The following is a 27,964-nucleotide window of genomic DNA, read 5'->3' as shown; positions in this document are numbered from 1 at the left end:
CGTCTTAGATGTGGTATTTCTTGGGGGAAGCCAATTCATTTAGGAGAGTGGGGTGAAAAGGTACTTGTGTATTTGTTTATTTATCACATAGAAAAGTGGAAATAGTTAACAGCAAGGAGGGACCAAAACAAAAAATGATGTAATGCCTTCATTAAAATCATATTCTTATGGAATAGCTTCTGATAGGAAAAATAGAGATTATGTTTTAAAATTAAGTTATGAAATTGTATTTGAAGCATGGTTTTATTTTTTCCAAATACAGCTTGAGAAAATATAAAGCAAAGTATGGTAAGCACTATTACAGATAGTCATTTTAATATATTTCTGATTTTTAAAAATTACCTACAAAGATCTAATATATATTTATAGAAACAATTCAAAATATAAGGTTATTTTTAATTTGATTTTATGCATATATTTCAAGTAGCTCACTAAGCAATAGTCTTTCCATTTATAATGGTTCCCAAGGAATTAAAAAAAAAATTCTCCAAGCAAAACTATCTTTTAGTGGTTGGTGGGTTTAAGCAGATTCAATTACAACAGGCTAAAATGTCTTCAGATGTTTTTAGGCACTACTCTCTACATACTTGTAATAAATATTTATCAGCCTACTGACTTAAGACTTTCCAGAGCAGCAGGTAAAGAGGAAATGATAGAAGCATTCTACTCTGTAACAAGCTTTTACTGTTTCCTTTTCTTAGCCCACACTCCCCCTCAGAAGTCTACTCCAGCACTTTCCCCATATAATCTCAAGTCCTCTGAGAAACAAGGCATGAAAGAATTTCATTTTCTCTGGCCAGTTTTCTCTGGCCAATTTTTTCCCCATGCCTAGGGTTTGAAAAATTCCTATTTATTCCCCAGAAATTTGCCATTCATTAATGATCTACTGATTCCAAAACAAAGTATTATTTTTTAAAGAATTGAACAAACACCACATTGAGGCAGCTCCAAACGGCATCAATCTCGGTTAGGATGTTGTCTAAGCTGATTACAACTCATAGTACCTGCAACTGTTGTTTCACCGATGGTAAAATCACTCAAAGTCAGCATAAACAAGTCTGGCATACTGCAGGTCTGGCCCAGTTAGCAAGACTACAGCTTCCAGGAAGTTATCTATTCCCTAAGATGAAAGTCCTGTATTTTCCCACTATCAAACTAATAAAAGCAAGTGACAATTTCTGAAAACAAAAACAAAAACCCACAAAAAACTAGTGTACAATAACAGATCTTTTATGGAATTGTCCTAAAATTGCTATGAAATTAAATAACACAAATGAGAAGGAAATGTATTTACCTCCTCTTGCTATACATTTTCCCTCAAATATTCATGAACATTCTAATATAAGTATCTTTAACCTCGTATCAGTGAATGTAAAGACAGCTGATATCATTTGTGGTGCCTATATACACATGTGAGTTTTCTGGGGGAACAAATAGTTTTTATAGGTGATCCTTAGACCATAAACAACTGTGTCACATAGTAAGATTATAGGAATGTGTAATGTTGAATACTGCATCAGGGACAACAATAGATTAGTGTGTGTGTGTGTGTTTGTGTGTGTGTATGTGTGTGTGTGTATGGCCTCTGCCTTTGTCAGACAGCTTCTCCGTGCACATTATATACATGCCTATGTAACACTAGAGAAAGAAACATATACTTAGCCCGTATGTTAACTATATCTAATGGCACACAGAAATGACAGAGAGGAAGTGCGTGTGGGCTCATCATATGCAGATGGAAGGATCAAAGGGAGAAACACAGAGAGTATAAATGGGATGACAGGAAGTATAAGAATGCAGAGCTGGAAGAAATCATCAGCCCAAGAAGAAAATCTGGTCAGAGAGAGAAAGGTAAGAAAATGAGAGAAAGGAAAGTCCTACTGTCTCTGACCTATGCAATTAGTTTTATTTAGAATAGTAAATTTATTCACTACCTACCTACCTACCTTCACACATATAAAACTGCACATGTGTGTGGACACGTGTGTGTGTGTGTGTGTGTGTGTGTGTGAGCATCTCCATACAGAGTGATAATCAAGTAAGAAAGTAAAGATTTCTAGGAAGCCAAAAATGAAAGAGGGAAATCCACAGACTAAGCAAGCACTCAAGTCATATTTACTTTGGGAACAGGTTTGGCTGATGAACTTGGGCTTTGAAATTGACTGTGTGACAGGAGACAGAGCCCAGAATTCTTCCAGTGTTGGGAATCTAAGAGAAAATCCATATTAAGCTAGAACCCCCAAAGTCTACATTGTCCTTTCAATACAAGGACAAACTGGGAAAAAAGTTTATGTCCACAGATACAGCAGGAATTGCCACCTCACCATTTGTTCTGCCTGTAAGAGGGGAAGAAATCTCTCTTGTGAGATAGTCACAAAAAAGTCCTCATCCTGGTCTGTGTTCAAAAATAATACACCTGTGCAGTTCAAGGAGCTTTTAACCAAAACTACCTTTGAACGTGGTCTGTATTTATGGTGTCTGGAGGTTCCTAACAAAAATCTGCTCTACAGAACCTCAACCCACTTCAATAGGGCTCAAAAAAAAAAAAAAAAAAAAAGAAGAAGAAGAAGAAAAGAGCCCTAAGTGAAAGATCAGAAAACATATTTCCATCTATGGGAAAATACATATTTGGGGCATATTTTTGTAACACAATCTCATTACACTGAAAAATGAGGGAGGTATCAAGGAACTACAGGTACACAGGTACAAAATATTAATATGACCTACAGAATATTAACATGACCTACAGAGACTTGACAGAAAGGGAATTAAGAAAAAGGTCTGATTTTCTAATTACAGATGATAAAACTGAGCTTTCAACAGAGAAGTGTTTCAAACAGAGTAAGTGGAATTCAGATCACAAGCCTATCCAAAACTTTGTTCCCTTAGTCCCTAAGCCATCCTAACCAGATGATTATTAAGACGGTTTATTTAGTGAATGGCACTTCCAACCATGTTGGAGCAACTGTGACAAAACAGTGCTTCTGCCCAGAACTAAAACACATGAGATAAAACTTAAAACAGCAAACACCTATTTGAATATCTAACTGTAGAGGCAGCCAAGGCTTTGGGTGCCAAGATCTTGGATAGAAAAAACTCCGAGAGGTGGGCTGATGCTACTCTTGGACGTATATACCAGTCCTTGACTGTTGTCCAGGCCAAAAAGAGATTAAAAGTGGAGAGTTCTAGGTCTTTCCAACCTGTTCTGTTGGGTTGGAAAGATGAAACCCTGAGTTTTGGCACTGTGGGGGAAGTCAGGGTTTGAGGGACCCAGATCCTGAGAGAAGGTAAGATAAGGGAAGCGGTCTGACATTTACAGCTTTCCTCTTGTACTTGCTGAATTTTCAAACTGGTCCAGGGCAAGAAGCAAAGCAGCCAAGTGAAAAATATGAAAAGAACAGGATGTTTTCAGCAGTAGCAAAGCACTGAGGAAACCACAGTTGGAGGTCAGGATCTACCAAAGAGGTAGGATCATGCTCCAATGACTCTCCTGAGTCAACTCCACTGGAATACGGGTGAACCAGAGCAGCCTGGGCCACACCCAGACTGCAGACAAGCCACTTGGCATGCCACACTGTCCCTGCACTGCAGTGACCTGTCCCCATTTCAGTGGACTACCAGAGGACATAGTAAACCCTCTCTGAAAGAACGAGCCTGATTCAGTTATAATTCCTCATATATCATGTCAAGCACTTCGTCAACAATCTTCAACCATACTTACAAATGAAACTAACAAAACAAAAACACAGACAAAGTAGACGATAGAGATAAACCACAGATAAGCCAGATACTGAAGTGGGTATTGTAATGTGGTGCGACTAGTATGTTTAAGAAAACAGAAGACAAGGTGAAGAATGTTATCAGGGAAATGGAATTTATTAAAAGAAAACCACGCAGAAATTGGAGAACTGCAAAACATAGTAACTGAAAAAAGAGATCTCAGTAGACAAAGACTACTGGTATTAGGACAAAGCGAGGACTGGTACACTGGAAAACAGATCAGTAGACAACATCCATCCAGAGGAAATGAGAAGAAAAGTGTAATAGACACAGACAATACAGAGATGTGATATGGAGACAGAGGAGACAGTGAGGAGGTCTAACATACATTCAACTGGAGAAGGGAGACTACTGGGCAGAAGGAATATCTGAAGGGAGAATCTAGAATTTTCTGAAATAATTAAAAAAGAAATCATGCTATAGATTGAAGAACTGCCATGATCTTCAAGCATATTAAACCCAAAGGAAGCTACCCTAAGAGTGTAATAGGACTACTGAAATCCAAAGACAGAAAACCTGAAAAGCCAACAAGGAAAATCATTTCTTGTTTGAAGGAATAAGATTGACATTGGAAATGATGAAAATCAGGACAAGGTGGCGGAAAAAAAAAATCTTTAAAATATGGAAAGAAAATAAATGCCAACCTAGAGTACTATTCCCAGAAAAAAGACGATGAAATGCAAGGCAAACATCCTTTGCGATGGCATCAACCATGTCAACTATCTGGGCACCAATAAGAAGATGTGCAAGAGCTCTCCACAAAAAAAAAAAAAAAAAAGTTTTTAAGTAACTGAAAAAAGTTTAAAAGACCAAAATAGAAGGCTGTATATGCCAGTTTTCCTTACGTCAATCTTCGGATTCAATGCAATCCCAGCATATGTAGCCCAGACAATATTAGAGAACAAACCAGAAGTATTTGAGCCACGTATCAAGTCTTTCTATGAAACTACACAATTTAGGAAAATGTTAACACTGGCACCGGACAGAGTAAAATAATAAAACAGACAACTCAGGAAGGAACTGTGTGTGCATAGAGAGAACATTTACAGCAAGGTTTAACACCGAGGAGCAGTGATAAAACATAATACAAAATTAGAAATCTAAATAGAAAATATTTATCCTGATGCATACCCCTCTTGCTATACAATATCGATTTCAGGTTGATTATAAATCTGTGAAAGGTAAAACAATAAAGCTTCTTGAAGACTACTTTTATGACACCGGGCAAAGATTTCTTAAACGAGATATAAAAAGCTGCAGAGAGCATCATGGTGTCCCTCCTGTCCCCCAGGAGCCTGTGACAAGCAATGACCAAGCACTCAAAGGTGCGGCAGCTAGGACGTATCCCAAGGTCCAGCATCCGCGGACACCCCAGAACTGGTAACAAGCAGGAACAGAGGAGTCCGCAGGGGCCCAGGACCGATTAAATCCCTTTAAAAGGGGGAGGATTTGGGCAGTCAGCTGTCAGACTCCTCAGACAGGACCCTCGTGTCTGACCACTTAGAAAGGGCGGCGGCCTGGGAAGGCTCTGCCGGTGGATCTCCGAGCAGATCCGAGATCCGCTCTGACAAAACAAGCAGCAGGTGCTGAGACCAGATCCGGACCAGACCAGACCCAGGCCGTGTCTCAGCTGTGGGCCCGCAGACCGACGGCGTGTCTGGTTCCTGAACTCCCTACACCCTCCTGTCCGCTCGTGTGTTGTGTGGGTTGTCTTCTGTCCTGCTCTGCGTGCTGGGTAAGAAGCCAGCTTCAGTCACGTGGTGACATGTCCTTGAGTTTGGAGTCCTGAACCTGCGTCACAATGGTGATTGACTTGGCTTCATGGCCGACTAGGGCTGCCACTGTGGAAAGACACAAGCCATGTGTGGGCCTTCACAGGGTGCTCAGGACAAAGCATTAACTATCAAAGAAGAAAAAAAGAAAAGTCATTCTACATTAACATTTAGAAACCGTAGCCATTAAATAAAAGAAAAAAGGCCAGTAGTAGGTGGAAGGAAATACTTGCAATTTATATCTTATAAAAGTCTGGTATCCAAATCATATAAAGAGATTCTAAAAATCAATTAAAGAAAAGATATACAGCCAAAAAGAAAAATGAGCAAAATATTTGAGCAGGCGTTTTACAAAGAGGTTATCCAAATGGGCAAAAAACTTATAAAAATGAGTCCAACTTCATTATAGTCACCATGGAAAGACAAAATAAAACCACAGTGAAATACCATTACATAACGACCAGAATGGCTAAAATGGAAAAGGCTGATAATATCAAGTATTTGACTGGGATATGAACAAAAAATGGGATGGGACATTTACTCTCTTCACTCCCTTCCTTGCCTCAGCACAGACAGGGAAGTGTGCCCCTTCCACACTCCAGATCCTGCCGGGCAGCCCCTCAGTCACGGGGCCAGCAGTTTCCAGGGCTGGTAACACCATTCCCTCACCCTGCCCCTGCGGGACTGAGGTGGTCAGGCCCTCCCCACCGTCGCGAAGTCCCTGGGTGTTTCAAGAATCCCACACCTCCTTAAAAGCTAAGGACCAGTCACTAAATTCTTTTAGATGAGAACATCTCCAGAATCTCATTGCTATTCCTCTGCAGAGAATTTGGTTTCTGCTCTGCGCAAAATAGGGAACAACTCTGTTGGGCCTTCAGTAGAAGGGGGCTGTGGTGGGACTTGCTTTCTAAAAGGATTATTTTTACTTCTCTGTTGAGAACACTCTTAGGAGGGGGTGAAGGGCGGGATCTGAGAGACCAGTGAACAGATCCCTCCTGTAATCCCCGTTGAGACCCAGTGGTGGCTCCGATCAGGACAGGAAAGACATGGTGGTTAGATTCTGGATATAGTTTGAAGGCTCAGCCAAGCAGATGCCATTCCCAAATATACTTGGGAAAGAAAGTCAGGGCGGACCCACTGGATTTTGACTTGTCCCACTGAAAGCACTTTGTGGCCACTGACGGAGTCCGGGAAAGCTGCGGATAGAGCACTGGGACGGGAGGTGAGGGAGAGCAGAAGTTCAGTCTTGGACTGTGCGGAATGTGGACCGTCTCTCACCCATCTGAACGGAGATGTCAGAGAGGGAGTTGAAAAGAGAGTCAGTTATGTTCTGAAGTTCAAAAGACGGAACTGGACTAAAGGCATAACTTGGGGTATCTGGGCCCATGGGACGGGACTGGATCGCCGAGAGAGTGAGCAGAGAGCAGAACACGGGGCATGAGGTGGAGCCGTGGGCACGTCACTATATAAAATTCTGGAAGAAGATGAAAAAAAAATGCAGGAAGAAGCATGGCTGAAAGTTAACGGTTCTCTGCTCTGCACTTGCTCACAGGCTGGTGGGAAGGGAGTGTCCCTCCCCACTGGCCATTTCTTAGAGCTTCAAAGAGCACAGTGAGGAGCACCGTTTTGATATGCAAACTAACAAGTCCAGACCCAAACCTCCTCTATCTGGCACTTTCACTCCCTGAGGCACTGCTCCTTTGTCTTAACGTCCCAAGGCCGGTTACCAGGGAGCCGGGCGCCAGTCTTCCAGTTTAGACCCCCTGATATTTTTAAGACCAGCCAATCCCATCCTGTCTCCCCTGCCCTGCCATGGCTTTCCTTTGGAAATTCCAATAAAGGGTCTTAGTCCCTGCTTTCCACTCACTCCTGCTTCCGGGCTCCTCACCAAAATCTCCCCATATGGCCAAGCATGGCATGCCACGACCTCCTCCTCTGAGTGGAACAGACTTTGATTGTGTTTCCCTTGTGACTCCTCTTGTTGCTGTATCTGACTGACTACCACAGAAAGGCACACAGAACAAAAAGTTCTAATAATTGTGCATTGTGCATCTAATAATTGTGCATTAGCAGCATGGAGGTCACTGCTACCTTGAAAACAGCAATGCATTATTTATATTTAATTAGTATGTATTTAGCCAGTAGATACTACATCAATAAACAGATGTTTAAAAAGATTTTATTTATTTATTTGACAGACAGAGATCACAAGTAGGCAGAGAGGTAGGCAGGGCTTGATCCCAGGACCCTGGGATCATGACCTGAGCCAAAGGCAGAGGCTTTAACCCACTGAGCCACCCAGGTGGCCCAATAAACAGATATTTAGATGAACTTTATTCTACTTGTGGGCCTTTGGTGACAAAACCTTAGTTAAGGGCCCTGAAGGCGAGAGTGTGAATTACAGCGTTGCAGGTCAAGACTTTCACCGGTCCTAGAGAGGGAACCAGTGTGTGCAGTTAACACAGCACAGTGCTTTAAATGAACTCTCCTCCAGTGCGCAAGGTGCACGCCGTGTCCCCCAATTTTTAGTGGAGAACCTGACCCAGACGTGTTAAGATCCTACAGCTACTAGGGCAGTGCTAAATTCAAATTCAATTCTGATCCCAAAGTCCAAACTGTTATACTACACTATGCCCTCCAACAAGAAAACAAAATAAAATGATTACAGAAGGCACACTTAAATTATCTGAGAATCAAATCTGGGTCCCTGTACTTCTCCAAAATACTATTTCCTGGCAACCTATGCTTAAAAAAAAAAATTCCATAAAACATATTCCTACAAGGCTTGGGAAGAAAATCTACTTAATTAGAAGTTTTCAGGCAACTTTAAAAAAGCTGATAATTATACATGATCTTGAAAAGTAATTCTGAAGTACAAAATTCAACTAACTTTAACATTCAAAATTCTAATTACAACTGATTTTATTCCTCTTTTCCTGTTACATTGAAAATATTTAGAGAAGTTAAACTAAGAAAAAACCAGCTACCTAAAGACTTCAATGAGTATTCTTGCTTAAAATCCACAGGCTGTTTTTAAGCTTTGTTAGTAAAAATCTTTTCTAAACACGTTTGTGAGTATATTCAGCCACCAACAAATTCTCTTTCCAAACATGACAAGTCATTTCCAATGAAAAAGGGTAAATCCTAATATTACCAACATTATTATTGTGGAAAATGTTTAATATATTAGTCACTAGGATGATTTTCTAAATATATTTAGCAGGTTTGTTTGGCTATATATGAAGTCTCTTTTCAAACCTGACTTGTTATTTCCACTGACCTGAATAGGGTATTTCCCTGAGAAAGCAGAATGGCATCAAGTTTCAGTGCAGACTTTCCAAACAGAGAATAAGAATGCACCTAATATGTTGTCAGCTTTGAAATGATCTAATCCTCACGTAGTGTCCCCTGGACCACTGCCCCTGAAAAATCACTGGGCTCCTACTTTAGCAACATTCTTGAGTTCGTTGAGTAGGATACAGAGTTCAACTAAAAGCTATGGGAATTCCACTGAAGGTGGAACACATGAAGGCCTGTTATATAATCTTGGGTTTTTTGTTTTTGTTTTTGTTTTGTTTCCATATGATGAGCACCTTCCCACTGCTCCTCTGCTATCCACAGAGCAGCACTGTAGAACATACGAGAAGATGCTCGTATCTGGTAGCGAGGCTCTGCCCCCTCCATCTGTCCTCTGTGAGGACCATGCAGCTGGGTCTGTACCACTTGCTTTACCCGTGGCGGGAAGCCATCTGAATCACCCATCTCTGTCCTAGGGTTAGTTTTTTATCCTTATCTCGTGGTGTGCTATCTGCAAATCAACACAGTCTAATCGGGATTATGGTATTCTCTCTTATCAGAGCGGCCTGTCATCTGGCAACAGCTGTTCTCCACTCTTCAGACAGATCTGTGTGAGGGAAAGGAAGACTGGAAATCTCCATCAATACCAAACTGCCTCACAAATACAGCTGCACGGAGAGGAAACAAGAGCACAGTAAGTCTATGCATCAAGCAGTGGAGATGAATCCATTATTGTCGTCGCTGAAATCGACCTTACTTGGGTATCTTTCAAGAACATTAGCTTCTCCAAGTTTTTCCCCTTCTCTGCTACTGCACTTACTTTTGACCCAATGCAATTAGCAACTTTAAGTGCTCACGTTCTATAAATGTTTCCTATAAGCACCATCTCTCCAAACTAGATTTTTAAACCTTTTGAAGAGTCGAAGTTCTTACATGATACATTCATATTACTTAAAAATCAGCACTTCAGATAACGTTAACCTTTCGGATAAGTATGTAAAGGACACAGCAACACTGCAGGCATGAAGGGAAAAGTGCGAAATTTGGGGGGGGTACTAAAAATCATATTGACATGGTGTCACAGATACTGCTACTCAAAATCCATACTTTTCTTCCTTCAAGAGTTCTGAAGTTGCATGTGCCTTATTTCTCAGCCTCTTCTGCAGCTGGACATGGCCAAAGGAGTTCTAGTAAGTGTAAGTGCAAATGTACTAGGGATTTCTGAGAAAGCTACTGCTTTTTCTGTTAAGGCACCCACTTCCTGTCTCCTTCTTCTTCCTTCCCTGACATCAGACAGGGTGCTGGAGAGGAAGCGGCTCGGTTGCATCTATGAGTGAAGAAAAATAGAGGATTTGGTCACTTTGACAGCATAATGGAGCTCCACGCTGCAGGAGTCCTTAACAGCCCATTGGGGAGAAAAATAAACTCTAGTTTCTTTAAGCCACTGCAGCTTAAACAGTATTTTTTTTTTTTGGTACATACAGCCAAACCCTACTTTAACAGATACTCTTTAAGTAGCTGCTGAGATCACCAGAGGCCGAAATAAAATTCTTTTAAGGTGTGGCCACAGCAATAAAAAAAATATAGAAATTTGAAAAACAAAAAATACCTCCTTAGCATCAAAGAACAAAAGTACAGAAGCATTAGGAGAAGGAAACAAAAGACAAGTATAAAAGCAAGTTTTTTTTAAAAAGTGCAAAGGCCACTGCAAATAGAAATGGAAAGCAATGGACGAATGGGAAGTAACCTTAATTCTTATTTTGTAGCCAAATTATTAAAATGAGGTTATGTTTAATCTGCTTTACTCAGCAGATGTAAATATGAGGTATTATACTCAAAAGGGCTATTTACAGGAGTGCAGAAAATTCACTTAAAACAAAGACAACCTCATTTCTTTATAATACTGGAGAACTGATAAGTATGTATACTCTGCTTGTGGAATTTGCTTGCTCCCAGCATGTTGCTAGGAAAAAAGAAAATAAAAATAAAACCAGTACATGCATAATATACAGTTGATTTATGACATGCAAATAGTTGTAATTCTTGAATAATTTATAGCATAGGACTACTTAATATATAATTAATCAAATGATGTTTAATAGGATGAAGCTGAATGTTAAATGTGAATTTTGGTTGATATTGTGAATTATTTGAATTCACTAATAATTGTGAAAATTAACTTTATAAGTGTTAGGTTTTAAATATGCCAGCAGGTAATATGTAGTTAATAACTTCAGAAACTAAAATTGAAGAATCACTTTTGCTGGAGACTCAGTAACTACATCTAGTTACGCCAGGAGAGTCTACATATGTGAGGCATGTCAAACTACTCTTCTGGCAAACAATTACCCTGATATAAAATGGCTACACCATGTAAAATAAAAGAATATGAAACTGAAAATTTAAATATCAAAGAAGCAAGAAATGGAAAAATATGACCAATTCTAGAAATTAAAATAATCCCAATAGAAGCTTGGTAAGTAAAAATACACTTCATGGTCCGAATGAAGTCTTGAAGGAATACATTAGAACACATACTTTATTTAATGTTGCTTCCTGCAAATGACAGGTCTTGATTCGTAGCCTCTAGACTGTCGGGTAAGAATATCTTAGATATCAGTCGGTTCAGCCTCAGAGTAGAAGAACCACAATTTAATGACCAGATACGGTCAGAGTGCCTTGAGCATAGATAGGCAGTCCACTGTATGAATGCAGCTAACTCAACGCCCAGCAATCCCCCAGATGGCACATAACGTGGCAGAGTGAATTTAAGACATTTACCCACCCTGGAGTGGAGGATAATAAATCCACAGCTTCAAGGGGAAGCCAGTAACCTTCAGGGAGAAGGCCTGTCAAGTATAAAATCTTTCATCATTTCAGATTACTACAGTTTGGCCTAGGGGCTCCAGCTCCATAATTTTATAGCTAAGGGAAAACAAACAAACAAACAAACAAACAAACAAAAAAACCCACAACTCTAACTGAAAGAGACATGTATTGTGTTTATAAATAAGCCATTATTAGAAAAAGTAAACTGAGGTTCTACAACTCATTTGATGGTATTCTCCCTCGCAAATGTTAAGCTGAAACTCTTCATCCATCTAGAAGGGACTGTATACATTTAAAATTTGTGTTGGACAGAGCTTTCCTTAAGAATGAGTGCCCTGTGTGCTGGCCAATCACATTCTTGGAATCACCTCTAAACATTCCACTGAGTTTTATAATTGCGGTTAAAACCGTCCATGTGGCATCTGTAAGCACTTGTTGACAGATGAGAAGATGGGCCTCAATGCCATGTATTATATTTCCAGCTGCTTTAAATTTAAATTAGCATGCTTTCCTAATTTCCCATCTTGATGCAATGATAACAAATTCAGGCTTGTAAAGGCCTGGAATCAAATGCAATTTTTGCACAGTCCAGGTATTTAATTATTCATTAATCTGAATGAAGATATGAAAATATTTTCTTGTTTGCACACTTTTTCCCTTTCACTTCTGAGACTTCTCATCCAAAACACACACACACACTCTCTCTCTCACTTTCTCTCTCTCTAAATCCCGGGAGAATTTTCTCTCTCTCTTCTCCCTAGCTACCACCTTCCAAACACTGAGAGTTGGTTAGGAGTCACTCCCAAGCTAGTAACACTTCTAACGGTGAGAAGGGACAACACATATAGACTTTCTCCAGAGACAAAATTTTTATTTATTTTCAATGTGGTTTCTTAAAGTATTTACACAATATGAACATAAATAACATTTTAAGAGAATCCATCAGCCATGCAAAAAATGTTGGAAATAAAGATACAAATTATTTTAACTCTAGGGGCAACAGATGGAAGACATCGTGCAGATTTAGAAAGTCACTCCATGGCCACATGCTTACATTAATAATTATAAAAATTTTAGTCCACAGAAATCTAAAAGTGTTCTTTTGATAAGCATAAAGTATTTTTTTAATTATAAGCGATATTTTCGTATTCCCAGGGAAGAAAGCAAAGCAGGAAGAAAAGCAGTGTCTTATCAGAAAAGTGTCTTATCAGAAAACTTACTATAAAAGTTTCTCCATAAATCTCTACTAGAGTCTGTCTTATATTTCATTGGCCAGAACTATCCTATGGCAAAGCTATCTCCAAAGAAAGCTACGAAGTAAGTTTATATATCTTAACTGAGTACAAGAAAACTGTCCCATAAAAAAATGAGTCACTATTATATACAACAACTTTGAGCATATAAAAGCTTACATCTTAGAATTTTTAGCATTGTTTCCCTCAGATATTACTTAATACCTTAAATACTGATGCATGGAAGGTGATAACTACTTGCTGAACCAATTAATCAATTTCATAAAGAGACAGAGATCTAACAGTTACTCTTGGTAGACATAAGGTATCCATTTATAGGCAGAATGTGCCTAGACATCTAGTTCTTTGAGTTAACTCTGCTTGAAGCTGTAATTCTAAATAATTCTTCAATCTAAGAACTTGATGTCTTTTCTGTGTGCAGTTCAAAATGACATACATTTTTATTCTGCCCCAAATTATTGAAATATTGAACTTTAACCAGAATAGTACATACAAAAAAAAAAAAGTGGGGAGCAGAGGACAGTATGACTTTACATGCTGGTGATTTAGCTGTGGCTGACGCGGTTTTCTCATAGTAGACATATTTGCTGGTGAGTCTGATGACTAAACCATGCTGGGTTACAAAGAATTTCTATTGATATTTGTTTACAATTATAATTGGAAATGACAAAGAAAATGCCACATACCTACACACACGCAGACAGACATGAAGAAAGCAAGTGAACAGGAACTTCTAGAAAGGAATGCTACCAGAGGGAAAACTATTCCTGAAGATGACCTAAATCAAAGGAAACAAGCATTTTTTCCTCCAGCAATCATTAAGCCAGTATTTAGTGCTATGACATCTATTATAATCAGATGTTGATTCAAGTAGGAACTACCCAATTAAATAATTTTGACGAAAGCACCTGGCCCTAAGAGCAAGTTATTTTGCTGACAACTAAAGCGTTACAAAGGCTAATGTAAACTACACTCCTCTTTAATTACCAATCTCATTTAAGCCAACTTTTGATAACTAAACATGACCTAGTTATATTTCAGTTCCAACTCCTGCTGCAAAACATCTGGTCTGATCCCAAACACCCTCATTCCACATGTGTAGGAACTTACCTTCTCAATTTCCTGAGTGTCTCAATTTCAAATATTCTTGTTGTTGTTATAAATGCTAGACAGAGCCTCGAAAATTTTCTGATTTCAAATTGCAGCAAGAGCATAAATCGGCTTAACAAAACTATGATAAATTTATACATGTTGCCCCCCCGCCCCCCCCCCAAAAAGCACTGAAAGTCTGGAAAAAATTCTGGTTCTTCACTCTAAATGCACATATCATTGACATGCTGTTTATACACGTGTATTTATGGACACAGAATAGGTACTAAGTTTTCCAAGCCACAAACAGTTCATGGTACATGAAAATTGAAGTGACTGATGTAACAGCATCACTTCTGCATCAAAATAGTGGGAAGATGCACTGAGGGGCAAAGACAGTGGAACCTGGAACCTGGTCTTCCAAAACACTGAAATTCAAATTTAAATTTACTCTAAGAAAATCTACTGTCACTAAAAATGTTAACAATCGTCACAGAATGCCATTTTTATGCCATTTATATACTGCAGTACGAGGTGGTGTCAACAATGAAAAACTCTTGGCAAGTGGCAGATGTAGTTATTTTGTAATGAGCAAAAAGTTATCTAAAGGGTTTAAAAATATTTAACTGCAAAATATTCCACTAGAGTAGAAAGATGGACTATAGGAAAAGATTGTATAATTTATCAGAAAGAGTATGTGGCACGTGTCTGAAATTTTGGTTCATAAAAGAATGTTACCGTATCTATCTGCACCCAAGAGCACATTATCAAGGGAGGTAATTTGCACTGGACTGAAATATTAATCCTTAACCGGGAGTTTCGGTAATTTTCAAAAGAGACCATGATCCTGGAATTACTACACGTAGGACAGACCTACTCATGTCAGGGGGAAAGCAAAGCACCCAGACGGGAAAAAAAAAAAAAGAAGGCATTTAACTAACTAAAATGGTAAGAGTTTCAGCTTAGACTTAGAAAACTAGAAACTGTTCTGGAAAAGACTACACATAAGTATGGAAAACAATGTTCAGTGTACTGCTCCTGAAATCATGCAACATAGGAGAGTCATGTACCGGTCAGTCTAAATGACACCTATAGTAACAGGTATTGAAATCCATGTTTATGCTAGGTTGTGACATTTTGTGAAAAATTGAAAGGTTTTAAAATAAATATTTAACTGGAACTCTTAAAGTTCAGATGAATAGCAACTGTTTGGCACTTCACAGACATATCTGTTAAAACTCATTTATAACCCATTTGCTGCTCAAGCATTTATTTTCTTTTTTTAATATTTATTTATTTGAGAGAGAGACCACGCGTGCCCAAGCGGGGGAGGGTCAGAGGGTGAAGCGGACTCCCTGCTGAGCAGGGAGCCTGATGCTGGACTTGATCCCAGGACTCCGGGACCATGACCTGAGTTGAAGGCAGAGGCTTAACCAACTGAGCCACCCAGGCACCCAAAGCAAGCATTTAATACTTAACGTGCCACACACAGTGCATATGGCATAGCCTACAGTTCGTCTGAATATCACAGATTTAATCTCATACATAAATATCTTAGTGTTTAAGTTAACCACTTTAATTTTGGGGCAGAAAGTCAAGTTTATATTGATCTGCAACAACCCTGGTGGGGAGAAAACCCACTGTTAGCCCTGAGAGGGGCAGAGCTATTAGGGAAGGCAAATCAGGCATGCCTGTTCTCCTTCCTGCTATACTGCAGGTGTAATAAAGTTAAAATCAAGTTAAAAAAAGAAAAAACTTGGCATATGAAGGCAAAAGTTTAGATATTTTCTGCTAGAGGAAGCTTGAGGCAGTCACACTAACATCACCCCCAGTTTAAGAATGCAGAAGGGCTTGCAAGGTCAAATAAGCATGGCAGAGAAAGTTAACACTGATTTTAAATATTTTCATCTCTCCTTCACTAGGGTAGGTGTCTCCATATGCTACATTACGGTAATAGAATTATGCTGTGCTCCTGGGGCCATGACACAAGGGTGCGTTTTCCTAAAGTAAAACAGAATGGGTCTCCAAAAGAGCACGCTCTGCTGCTATGAATGTCTAGGAGGAAAAAAATAATTTGCACAAAATGGTATAACATCATTATTTGCTTAATCTGTGTATCTAAAGCAGCTTCAAATTACCCAATTTTAAGTGTGATGGTCATGACTCATGAGTAATTCTGGCCTTAGTAAAACTCTAATTCGGCATGGATGGCCACCAATTTTTTTTTTTTTTAAAAGCCCTAGGATTCAAAGAGAACAAACAATGATTCACGATTGTCCCCAAATTTAAATGTGGCTCTGAGACAAAAGGATTAGTTTGTTTTTTAGGGAAGTCGTAAGTGTCATGACCCATAAGCAAACACGGATCTAAATCAGTATTCCATGTTTCAAAACATAGACTCAGAAGAGGACATTAAGATGGGCAAAATAACTAAATACACACAACAGATGCAAACAAAAAGAAAGAATTAAAAATATTCCACGCAGGCAAGGATACTGTAGTAAAGTAAACCACGGTGGTTTGGGATGGCCTCACGTCTGGTATTGGAGATTAACCGGCTACTTCCAAGGAATCTAAGTGAGAGGAAGTAACAGTCCCCCTTTCCAGATTATAGGAATTCCACCCAAAGATTCATGGCAGCTGTGTGGTCACTCGGGTTAAAGGGAATCGCTGCCATTTTCCTGTTTGTCAAGTTTATCCCCAATTGGTTTTGAGGGGAGGGAAGGGAGCATCAGAAGAAAAGACGCCGTGCAACAACGTAAAGAGAAGAAAATGCACTATTATCTTGAGGAAAGATTATAGGGCTCTTACCAACACATCTCTTAGTAAAATAATTATTTGTGCCATCAGGAAAAAAAAAGGCATTAAACCTTTGAACACTAGTTGGCTGAGAAAGGGATAAGCAGTCAGCCTCCCCCAATCCCGGCCAGTTCCCGGGAGTGTGGCCCTTCTCCCAGGGGCACCCATTCATATATGTGAGAAGCTTCCAGAACAACCACAATGTCAAATGTGTTCTTTCCTTTTAGAAACTTTTCATCTATTTCAAGTACTTCACATTGGAAGTCTTATTAATTTCACGAATGTTTCCTCCACACAGAAAAGAATATTAAATATGCAATGTTATTTTAATCTTGTTTCTGACCAAAAAACATAAGTATGGTACTTTTAACAGAAAAAAAAAAAACTAACATGAGAATAAAAATGACTGTGAAGAGAAAATTACATTACACTTTAAATTTGAAAATGGAATGGAACTTAAAATATAAAATGCATTTTATATCACAGCATACAGTTCCAGTCCTGTAATAAAGATATGGAAAATCAGTTTAAAACAAGATGACAGCAGTATCTGCAGACAGATTTGTATAGATAATCCACATGGATATGTATGGATTTGTATAGATGATGTATTATTTAATTCTTTATTCATTTACAAATAGGCTGCTTTATCTTTTGGTCTAGATTGAGTCAGAAATACATTTTCAGTTTAGAACTATGGTTTCTGATCAAAAGTCCTAAAATACTTCAACTAACATATGTATTTGAACCTAAGGAAGTAAACTTTCAAGATGCTACTGAAGAAATAACATATTGTTAGCTCTTGAAGAGCCAGAATCTGTCTATACCACTCATTTTGAATTTCCTCTTCCTTGTCTGCTCGCCACCTCCTACACTGCCCACTCCCGTCACCATCCAGTTTCTGCACCAAGAAAGTCACAGTGTTTACTGACCGTCTGGTGAACCAGTAAACAGAACCGTCAAACAAAATCAACTCCTATGATGAAGGAGGGCACTCAAGTAAATCAGACATGCCCTAGAAGTAAAGTATCTACTCCATGATTCATCTCAACGACGGCACAGACTTTGCGGGTTCCCATTCTGGAAGAATGCCCCAAAGAAGCAGGGCAATTACATTTTTCTAAACAAATCTACACAAGTTTACCTCTTGTGTTTAACATTCTACCATTATATTTTCTTTGTTGAAATGGTATTCTTAATATTTTAGATCTTCTGGAATGGTTTCCCTGTAAATTTAGAATGTATATTTTTATTTCTCTTATGCCAATTAATAATATACAGACTTGAGAGGTTTACACACTGAAGTAGCAACATCAGTCTGCTTCTTTAATAGAGATGTAAATTTTAGAGTATGTAAGCTTTGGGGCGCCTGGGTGGCTCAGTCTGTCAAGCGTCTGCCTTCAGCTCAGCTCATGATCCTGCGGTCCTGGGATGGAGACCTGCATCAGGGACACTGTGTCCCCTGCTCAGCAGGGGGTCTGCTTCTCCCTCTCCCCAGGCTCATGCTCGCTCACGCTCTCTCTCTTGATCTTTCTCTCTTAAGTACATAAAGAAAACCTTAAAAAAAACATAAAGCATTAAAGCTTTGAAGTATTCAGGATGAGGTCATATGAAATTATATGGCATTATAACACTCCTGTGTGGACCAGAATCCTTTTCAGCTATGACTTAAGTACAGGGCACTTCAGGGGATGACCATCACCACCTACCAGGCTGTCACACTCACGGAAAAACACAAACCCAGGCACACAGGAGATGTGGAAACCCATTCTAAGCCAATCTACAACACGTAGCCTCCATACACTGAGGGATTTAACACCATGGATTTTCCCCAACTTTCTCAAAATCAAATATCAATATTACCTCCCTGTTCCATATTTAGGAAATCAGGAAAATTGTCAGTAAGCTTATAATACAAATGTAATAAATTAGGTGGAAGGTGCTGGAGAATCACTCTGAAGACTATCACGGTTACTTCAGATGTCTAGGACCACAGTACTTAGGTCTGTGATGTTTTTTTGACGATGAAACCTATCTATTTAACAAACATTTACAGAATTTGATACCTCATTTCTGCTTCTCCTCTGCCTAGTCTTACTGTTGGTAGGAATATTTGCAAGCAGATTTTTTTTAAAAAGAATTGCTGGGGTGCCTGGCTGGCTCAGTTTGGTGGAGCATGTGGTTCTTGATCTCAGGGTCTTGAGTTCAAGCCCCACACTGGGGATAGAGGCTTCTTTAAAAAAAAAAAAAAAAAAAAAGGAACTGCTAGACTGTAGACTGCTCGGACATTTCAAGGTTATCAATCTCTCTCTCACCCTCACTTTCTGGCTCTTTAATTGCTAGCTGAACTACAAATCAGTGTATAGGCTATAAGGAATATAATATCGTATACTCTGACTTAGTTTTTTATTCTCTTTCAGTGGATGTCCAAAAATAATTAGCTAGGTGAGAAAGAATACATAAGCCATGGCTGGCAGTCTGAAGTGTGACTAAGTTTGGGGGGGAGCGGAGAAAGGGGGGCAGAATGTGTGTGCGTGTGTATGTGTGTGTAACTAATCATGACCACTGTTTACACTGCTTGCTCTGTTTGGAATGTGAACCATAATAGAAAAAATGTCTGTTATTAATATATTTTACAAATGTTTCCAGAGAGTGCAGTGATGGGTGCTTACATAAGTCCGCAGTGGTCTTCACTATCCATCAGAAATAATCAGGAGCATATCCTGGAGCTCAGATACCGTATATGGGTGGCCCAGGGAATGAAAAGAGCTAGGCAGTGACAGAGGCTTCAAGGAAGGCTGCAGTTGAAAATGGCTCCGGGGAAGCTTGTGGCCAGCTTCTACTTCTCTTTTTTTAGACACTGCTGCACAATGATACCCAATTAAGTTCCTTAAGACACCCATTTCAGCCTATCACACAAGAATCTGCGGTGGTCCTACTGCTTTCAGCCAAGTTCCAAAGTTAGGTCCTGCTCCTTGGTTTCTTACACCTTCTACAAGATTCCCCTTGGTTTCCCTTATAGCTCTGGACTCCTCAGCCAAAGCGGTCCACTCCCCGCTCACCTCCCCAATCTCCTCTTGACTGCACTGGCCTTCCTGCCTCTTTGCTTTGCTCTCAATACCCCAGATGCCCCCCTCCTTTGTTTCTGTAACCAGCATCCACTTGTTTTCTGCCGCTGACAGAACGCCAGTCCAGGCTTTCCATGCTTGTCCATGCAGCCGCCAGGGGCTTCCCCAACAATTTCTGGTAAATCAGGAGACTTGCTTACAACAGCTCTGACACTGTCTGCATTTACGGTGTAGCCCATTTTTGGTATTTTAAGTGAGTAAGCTTCTCGTTCCTCACGAAGATCACATGCTTGTTACAGACACGAATCGCCCCGCACTGTATGCCTCACTCACCGCATTGTCATTTCCTGCTTCGGGTCAAAGCTGCTGTGGGTGAGAATTCATTAAAATGCTCCTGAACTGTCATAGATTCGAGTAGGAGAATTTGGAGTCAGAAATCCACAAATCTCATCCTAACAGGGAAGCGGAGTTAGCGTATCACCATGGCCTCCTTCCCAAGTCCCTCAGTTTCCCCTCCGGGTGGTCACTGAGATGATCAGGGGAGTGGGGGAAGCCTTTGGGAAAGAACTGCTCTTCTATCCAATCCCGTACCCCCGCCCTGGGGGCCGCGCTAACTTCAGATCACAGAATCCTTCAGGAAACTCAGTGCCCGCATATACATTTTATACGTAACCAACATACAGCCAACTCCTGGCAAGGCTGATCTCATCAGTAAATACATTACTATGTTTTTAATGAAATTAGAAATGTGCAAATTTAGATGATAAATACTATAAAGAACCTTTTGTTAGAGCAGATCAGGGTTACAGCACCAAGTAATTTATGAAAATGAGCTTTTGGATTTCAGAACTGCACCAATGCCCCCTCCCATTTGAAAGCCACTGGTGCAGGATCAGTACCAGGACACAGCAAAAATGTACCAGTGAAGGGCATCTCAAGGCATCCATTTGATTGACTTCATGATGGATGCCCAGTAATAAAGACAAAGTCTTCTTTCTCTTACGGTTAAACTACAAACTCTGAAAAAGAGTGAGTCGACTAATGATAGGAAGCATCTGAATAATTTACATGAGGGAATTTCAGAAGAAACAATTAAACCGACTAATTTATCATATTTACTGTAAATTTTTGAATGACATTGTAAGTTCAATGAACTATCATCATTCAATGAAATATCATGTCTTTTTCTAACGTGAAAAATCCATGATACCTTAATTCACAATTTATACAGAGCTGAACTCACAAATGTGCCTTCTGCAACAACTGTAGGACTAGGTAGTATTTACAGAATGAACACCGACCTTAAATAATGTAACTGGTACAAGATGCAACAACGCATGCCTGGGAGTCCATGGACCTGAATGCTTCTACCAACCACAGTTTGTTCTTTCCAAACCCAGTTATCCCTGAAAGGTCACTGGGCATAGGTAAAACCATAATCTTTCCACTGAAGTTGTATTAGTGCAACTTAGAAAAACTATGTGATAGGAATTCTGGTTAGAATTCTTGTTACGCACGCATTCTTGCAAGGCTTCTAGGGACTCAGGTCATGTATGACCACCTTTTCATTGGAGGCGGCACCATATGGTAAGACTTGGAGGAAAGTAAAGTTTATTTCAGAGTTGTCCAATTGTAAGGGAACGGGACTTAAATAAATGTAACCGGATTAGGCCCCATGCGCAGAGTCCCTCTTCTCTCTGCCTTCTTGCCCACAGCTACCACTCGCAGGAAGAAAAGACTATCTATGGTCATGGGCCTTTCACAGATCCAGAAGGCCCAAACCCATGGTCACACTTTTCTAAAATAAGTGCTGCAAAAGCTTTTTTTAAAAAGAGAAACTAAAGAAAGAAAGCCCTATCCTCGCTCCCGGCTAAGTCATTCGAGTCTTGGGCTTATTATCTTTAATGAAATAAAATAACATCCATCTCAGAAAGACGTAATGAAAAACAAACTGAACTTGAACAGCTCTTGGCACAGTGCAGGGCACACAGAGCTGCTGAGGATGTTACAGGGAAGACCTAAAGATCATGGGAATGCCTACTCAATATACAGACGTCTGCACGGTCCCCAGGGAGTCATCTGAACCTGTAAATACCCCGATAGCTGCCAAAAACACCAGTGCCAGGGGCAGAGCAACCTTCTGTGCTCTCCACCAGTCTCTGAGTCCCAAAACATCCTAGAAAGAGCTGTGAAACAGAACTCCTGGTTGGTGCCATGTTGGTCAGGAGGCCAAGACCTTCACCTCAAGAGCCGCTGAACCGAAAGGGCAGAAAGCAGTCTCCCCAGTCCACCACCCTCCCCTGTCTCAGGTCAACTTGGACAGCCCTAAAGCTGTGCGACTGATACCAAGAAGTGCTTCCTACAAAGTAAAGTTGATGATTATCAATTCTTGAACAAATGACTGTTCATCAGGTGTCCTGAATTCCGAAGAACAAATTCAAAGAAGTGAAACCCAAATCAAAGAGGAATTGAGCTCTTTTATGTCCCAAACCATAGATAACCAGCATCACTCAGAGCCTCAGACAAAACACTTAATCGTACACTCTTAAAGCAATTCATAATCGTAAAAACTGTAGATGTGCCCTTAAAGCGTAGATGCTTGGGAAAAGGGGACAAAACCCCAATCCTTCCATTATGTAATCCTTTGCCCTCCTCAGAAAGGCGCTCTTAGGGAGTGAAACTCTGGGCCTCCGACATAAATTGATGTGGAGTGAAGTGAAGACAAGAAAGTTTGTAGGTTTCCACTTTCACAGACATTTCGTATTTCCCTATTATTGAACCCCTTTCTAAAGACTGCTGCCAGAGAGTATGGACATTTGCAGAACATCTGAGAAATGTCATGGGTCCTGCAACATGTAGCACAGAGAAGGCCGCAAGTCAATGACTATGTATTATAGTTGTGCTTACAGCCTAATAATTTAGTGGAATAAAATTTACCTCTCCATTTTCAATGCAGAGTGGGAGGATATGCAGACTGTTAATTTTCCTTTCAGGATTGTAATAGTACTTGTCAAATGCTCACATACTTTAAGGATATTACACAGTTTAAGTCCTGTTGATCCTAGGCAATGATTTTCCTCCAATGGGATGTTAGTTTGTAAAGCTTATTTTGCTTCTCCAAAGAGTTTTCAGACTAGTAAAATCTTAAGCGATTTACAGAATCATGCTGTTGTCAGCCATCATGGATCCCTGAAAACCAGTCTCTGCTCTCTGCAGTGCCCTAAACCTGCAAGGACCCACGCTGCCCTACGATTAAAGTATTGATGCCAAAGTTCGTTTCTTCTACTCCCTCATCTTTCTTGTGAATGAGTCCACAAATCTATGGGTTCTTCTCTGTGACAGCTTTGACTTCTGCTCCTGCTGCCTCAACTCTGCTCTACATATCACTTCCCTTCTAGAATATTGTTGTTGCTTCTTCACTGGACCATGTCCCCAGCAAGTCTTTATGACTTGTAATCAGTCCCAGAATGATTTCAAAACTTCTCTTATTACCTGTGTCTTTCAGGTGCTCAGAGCATGAATCACCCTCCATAACTCACCTTCAAGTGGCTTGGGTCATACATGACGCGACCACAACCATTTCTAAAAACTTACTCATAGTTAAGATTCTTCACTGTTATTCTATATAACCCCTTGCCTTCTCACCTTCTCACCCCATCCACGACCCAAATGGGATCCCCATGCTTGATATAGTCTAGCATGTGCTGGAAATTCTCACCCAAGTTACAGCCCAAGTTCTGCCTCTTGCCAAGGCACTCCAGGCCACGTGGATGACTCTCGTGCGAACTTCAGGACACAGACGATGCTCTGGGACTATTCCCTCAATACCTCACAGTATTTTTGTGCTTGAGTCTTTATTTTTTCTATCTGAGCTGTATGCTCCCCGAAAAGAGGAAAAATGGCTTATGTCTTTTAAGATACCCCCTGCCTAACAGATTACCCTGCAAACTCAACAGTTACATAATGAAGATGGCAAAACCCATGAAATTAGTCATTGTTACATACCATAGTTCAGTGATTCTAAAACTGTCATTATGCATGAGAATGACTTAGGATGTTAGTATAAATGTATATTCCAAGGCCAAACCTAGAGATTTGGTTGGTCTCAGGTAAGGGGAAAAAATTTAAAGACCTCTAGGGAATTCTAATATAGTTAACCCACACATGTTTTGTTGAAAAACATCATCACTGATTAATTTGAAACAGTAAACACAAATAAAACAAGTACAAAAGTATGGAGAATTATAAACAGTGGAGAAAGAAAATCTGGCATGTTGTAAACGGGTTACCATTATTAGGAAGTTTTTTGTGATAGTAAGCATAAACCATATGTTCTTTTACTATTTTAATTTAAAACAGCTATTCTCATTAAAGCAATTAGTGTTAAGATTAAAATAATCTTTTTTGCATTTAAATTGTAAAGTAGGGTTATTTAAAGTTATTTATGTAAAACAAAATAAGTTATATTTGCTTATTCAATCATACTTGATCTAGATTATTCCCTTAATTGAGACATTATAAACCTTTAAGCCTTCTTTTGTGGATTTTGATCTTCAACACAGACATGTGCAACATAAGACATGTTCTCCTTGAATTCATTGCTCTAAAATATATAAAGACCTAGGTATTTATACTCCCTGCTAACCCCTTTTTGGAATAAAAGCATACTACTTGTAATTCTTTTTTCATGATAAGTAATTTTTTTTTTCTTTTAAAATAAAAACTCCCCAACTCCAACCAATCAGAGTGAATGCTACACAATCTCATGTTGGCAAATCTAGCAATTGTATTTAGCAATCTAGTGCTCTTGCCAGGTTTTGCAGGTTTTTGAGTTAGACGATAATTTTAAATAGTTCCTCTTAATTTTAATTATATAATAATTATATAATAATGTTATAATACTTTAATTATATAATTTTAATTCTATAATAGGCAGTACTTTGCCTGCCATACTTTTCTCATGTTGGCTTGCTTGTACTAATATCCTTCGGGGAAACATTCTGGGATCTGTTAGTAAGTCACATAACCAGGAAAAGAGGAACCTGATAAATACAAATATAAGTCAAGGGACAAGGGAGTCTTGTTCATATGCGCTTGGATGTATATGATATATATGTTTGTATATGCTTGTTCACGTCTGCGATTTTACCTCCCATTTTTTGTATGGCTTTGGGGGGCAGTGTGGTGAAAGGCTTGATGGCTCGGTTTATAGTTTGTGAGCTGTTTTGTAATTTTTTATAACACTATAAAAATACTTCCTAAGTGTCAATTACTCAAACTCTGCATTTATCGAAGATTTTGTATATTTAGTGTCTCTTATCTACCTTCTGAAGTCTCTTCTTGGGGTCGGGTTTCCGTACCACCTAGGACGTTAACAATCAGTTCGTCTCCCAGCTTTACCTCCTCATGAGCCACTTGTTTAGGCCACTAGGGAGAGACATGGAGTCTCTGGACCATGTCTCTTGGGAATCTCATGGCAAGGAACCAGCGACTTCACGAAAGGCATTAATGACGCTTGCCCCGTCAAGCTTCCACTCAACCAATGAGGAACATTTTGGTGCAGAAATAATATACCGTCTTAGGGGCTGCAGAACTCAGAGACTTAAAGTGATGTTTCATCGAGTGGAAGAGAGTCCCTGTCACATACAGAATATCAACTCACCTTCACCATACGGGATAGAAAAGATGGCTAAATACGAAAAGCAAATAAAAGCACGCGAAGATTTTTACAGCCAAAGAAAGATTTGATTACATCACCGAAGAAGATGATTTTGAAGATGAAAAATAACTTTAACCTCCAAACGCACACCCACACAAAACAAACATGCATGTGCACACATGGGCCCAGTCCTTCAAGACTGATCCAGCAGTGACTGACTCCCACACAGGCTTTTGGCTTATCAGGAAAGACTTCTCATTTTACTTCCTTCTTCACCCTTTCCTCCGGCAAACTCAAGTAACTTACCACAGGTAATAACCTGCTCTCAAGAGGTTCCCTGATCTCTTTCACCAGCCACCTCTCTGAGTGTTGCCTTACTAAGTCATACTTTTAATAATTTGACTTTGCAGAGACAGAAAGTGAACAGATATCATGAAATCCAAGGCATTCCAAATTACAGGAAGTGTAAGTGGGTCTAATGTTACGTTTTTCGTGGCATTTAAACACAGGGAGACATTCTCATGATAATAGTTCTACCAACATTAAGTATCTGTGTTGAAAATTATTTTACAAATCACATCATACACTCTGTTCTGTAATTTGACATTTTTTTTCCTCCCAAGGTTTTCTTTCCCTGGACCCATATATAATTACAAATTCTGTTGTTGTTTTTCTTTTTAAATAATTTGTCCCCCAAATTTAAAGTTTAAAGATAGTTTGATTTTTTAAAAAAATTAGTTTTCTGCATCGTAAAACGTATTTCAAAATATAACTGTGGAGGCACGTTCAACATATGTTCATCAAGTCACGTTCCAGCTGACAGTCACACACCCCTGGCCAAGGGGTGAAATAAAGCACCGCATTCTGGACCCAGTCAGGGGCTCTGCACGACCCAGTCAGGGGCTCTGCAGGCCTTTGAAAGGAGGCGTCCCACAGTATGTGGAATACAAAACTTCTCCGGGAGTTCCCAAACTCTGTAGATCAGCACAGTATCCATCCTTATGTCAGAGCTGAACGTTTTACGTACACATTTTGGAAGAGCACAAGCAGGCACAAATACAGTCACTCCTGTTTGAAAATCAGAATATCTCAAAAGTACCGCGGCAACATTTTCTGGCAAAGGGTTAAACCCTCTTTTACTTAATAAACAAAACTATCCACCTTACTTCTCAGTACTTCAGCGCATTTCAGAAACGCAGAGTTTATGAAGCTGGAAAGTCTTGCCTGACTGTGGTCTACAAGCGATCGTGCTGCAGCCCACCTTTGCCCCCTTCTCCAGGGGAATCTCAAGTCTTGATCCCAAGCCGGTGACTACATTCCTTTTACACTTTCCCTAAAAACGCCCGGTGCTCCGAGTAAGAGCAACGCTCCGGGAAAACAAACCTCGGCCGACGGGTCGCCCCAGCCCCCGGAGCTGCGTGGGCGCCCACTGATCTGATGCGGGAAGAGACGAGCCGTCCCGACCGGACCAACCCGGGCTCCCCCGAGCCGCGCGCCCCGCGAGGGCTCCAGCCCGCCGGGTGCACCCGCGGGGACCGCTCCCAGCAGGTTGCGATCTGTACCACCCGCCGCCTCTGCGGCCGCCGCTTCTCCTGACTGTGCTTCCCGACTTAGCAACAACTCCACTGCAAAAAAAAAAAAAAACCAGGAGAAGAAAACTTTTCTCCCAGGAAGCGTGCGGGCAGCTCGATTAAGTCTGGATGCAACGCCCAGAAGGTGGAGCAGCACCCCACGCTCGGCGCGGCTCCCGGGTCCCCGGGACCCCCAACACCGCAGCGCCCCCCGCAATCGCCCCCAGGCCGGCCCCGGCGCGCGCGGCCCCGCACCTACCTGGGCCTCGTCCGCGTCCGGCTCCGCGTCGGAGAAGCCGAGTCCCGATTCGAAGGCGGCGGCGGCGGCGGCGGCGGCGGCTGGCGCGTCGCGCGGACCCGGGAGCAGCGCAGCGGCGAGCAGGGAACACGCCAGAGAGAAGAAGCCCAGCAAGTGCATGGTGGAAGGACCCGGAGCGCGGCGGCCGGGCCGCGGTGGGGGCGGGGTGGGCGCGCGGCGCCCCCGCGACGCTGCGCTCCCTCCGCGCGGAGCCGCCGGCGACCCCCGAGGGCGGCCGGAGGCGGCGGCAGCGGTCCGCGGCTCGGCGCTCCCCACGCGGCGCGGCGCGGTCCCGGCCAGTGCCGGGGAGGGGCGCGGGGTCAGGTAAAAGCCTCACAGGAAACCGGACGTCCGAGCTCCCCGCATTCGGGGCCGGCGAGGGCGAGGGCGAGCGGGGACGGCTCCTCGGTTCGCCTTTCTGTTTTCGCTTTCTGGCACGAGGGGGGCAAAGCCGACCCCCTCGGCGCTGCTCGGCCCCTCCGACCCCCCCGAGCCCGCGGCCCCCTCCTCCCTCCCCTCCCCTTCCCCGGTGCAGCGAGCGGCGGCCGG

At 41.0% G+C, this 27,964-nt stretch overlaps 1 protein-coding gene across 1 annotated transcript in view; it reads right to left on the bottom strand.

Annotated features, from left to right (window-relative positions):
• The window catches only part of VEGFC (vascular endothelial growth factor C), a 101,703-nt gene extending 74,061 nt beyond the window's left edge, over positions 1 to 27,642 (bottom strand). The window contains exon 1 of the mRNA XM_044225698.1: positions 27,377 to 27,642. Coding sequence (XP_044081633.1) covers positions 27,377 to 27,535 — 159 coding nt within the window. The 5' untranslated portion in view covers positions 27,536 to 27,642. The remainder of the gene's footprint in view (positions 1 to 27,376) is intronic.
• Between the last annotated feature and the right edge of the window lie 322 nt (positions 27,643 to 27,964).

Source organism: Neovison vison, chromosome 11 (genome assembly GCF_020171115.1).
Source record: "Neovison vison isolate M4711 chromosome 11, ASM_NN_V1, whole genome shotgun sequence".
Lineage (NCBI taxonomy): Eukaryota > Metazoa > Chordata > Mammalia > Carnivora > Mustelidae > Neogale > Neogale vison.
Note: the sequence above shows the minus strand (reverse complement) of the source record. Positions and strands in the feature narration are given on the sequence as shown.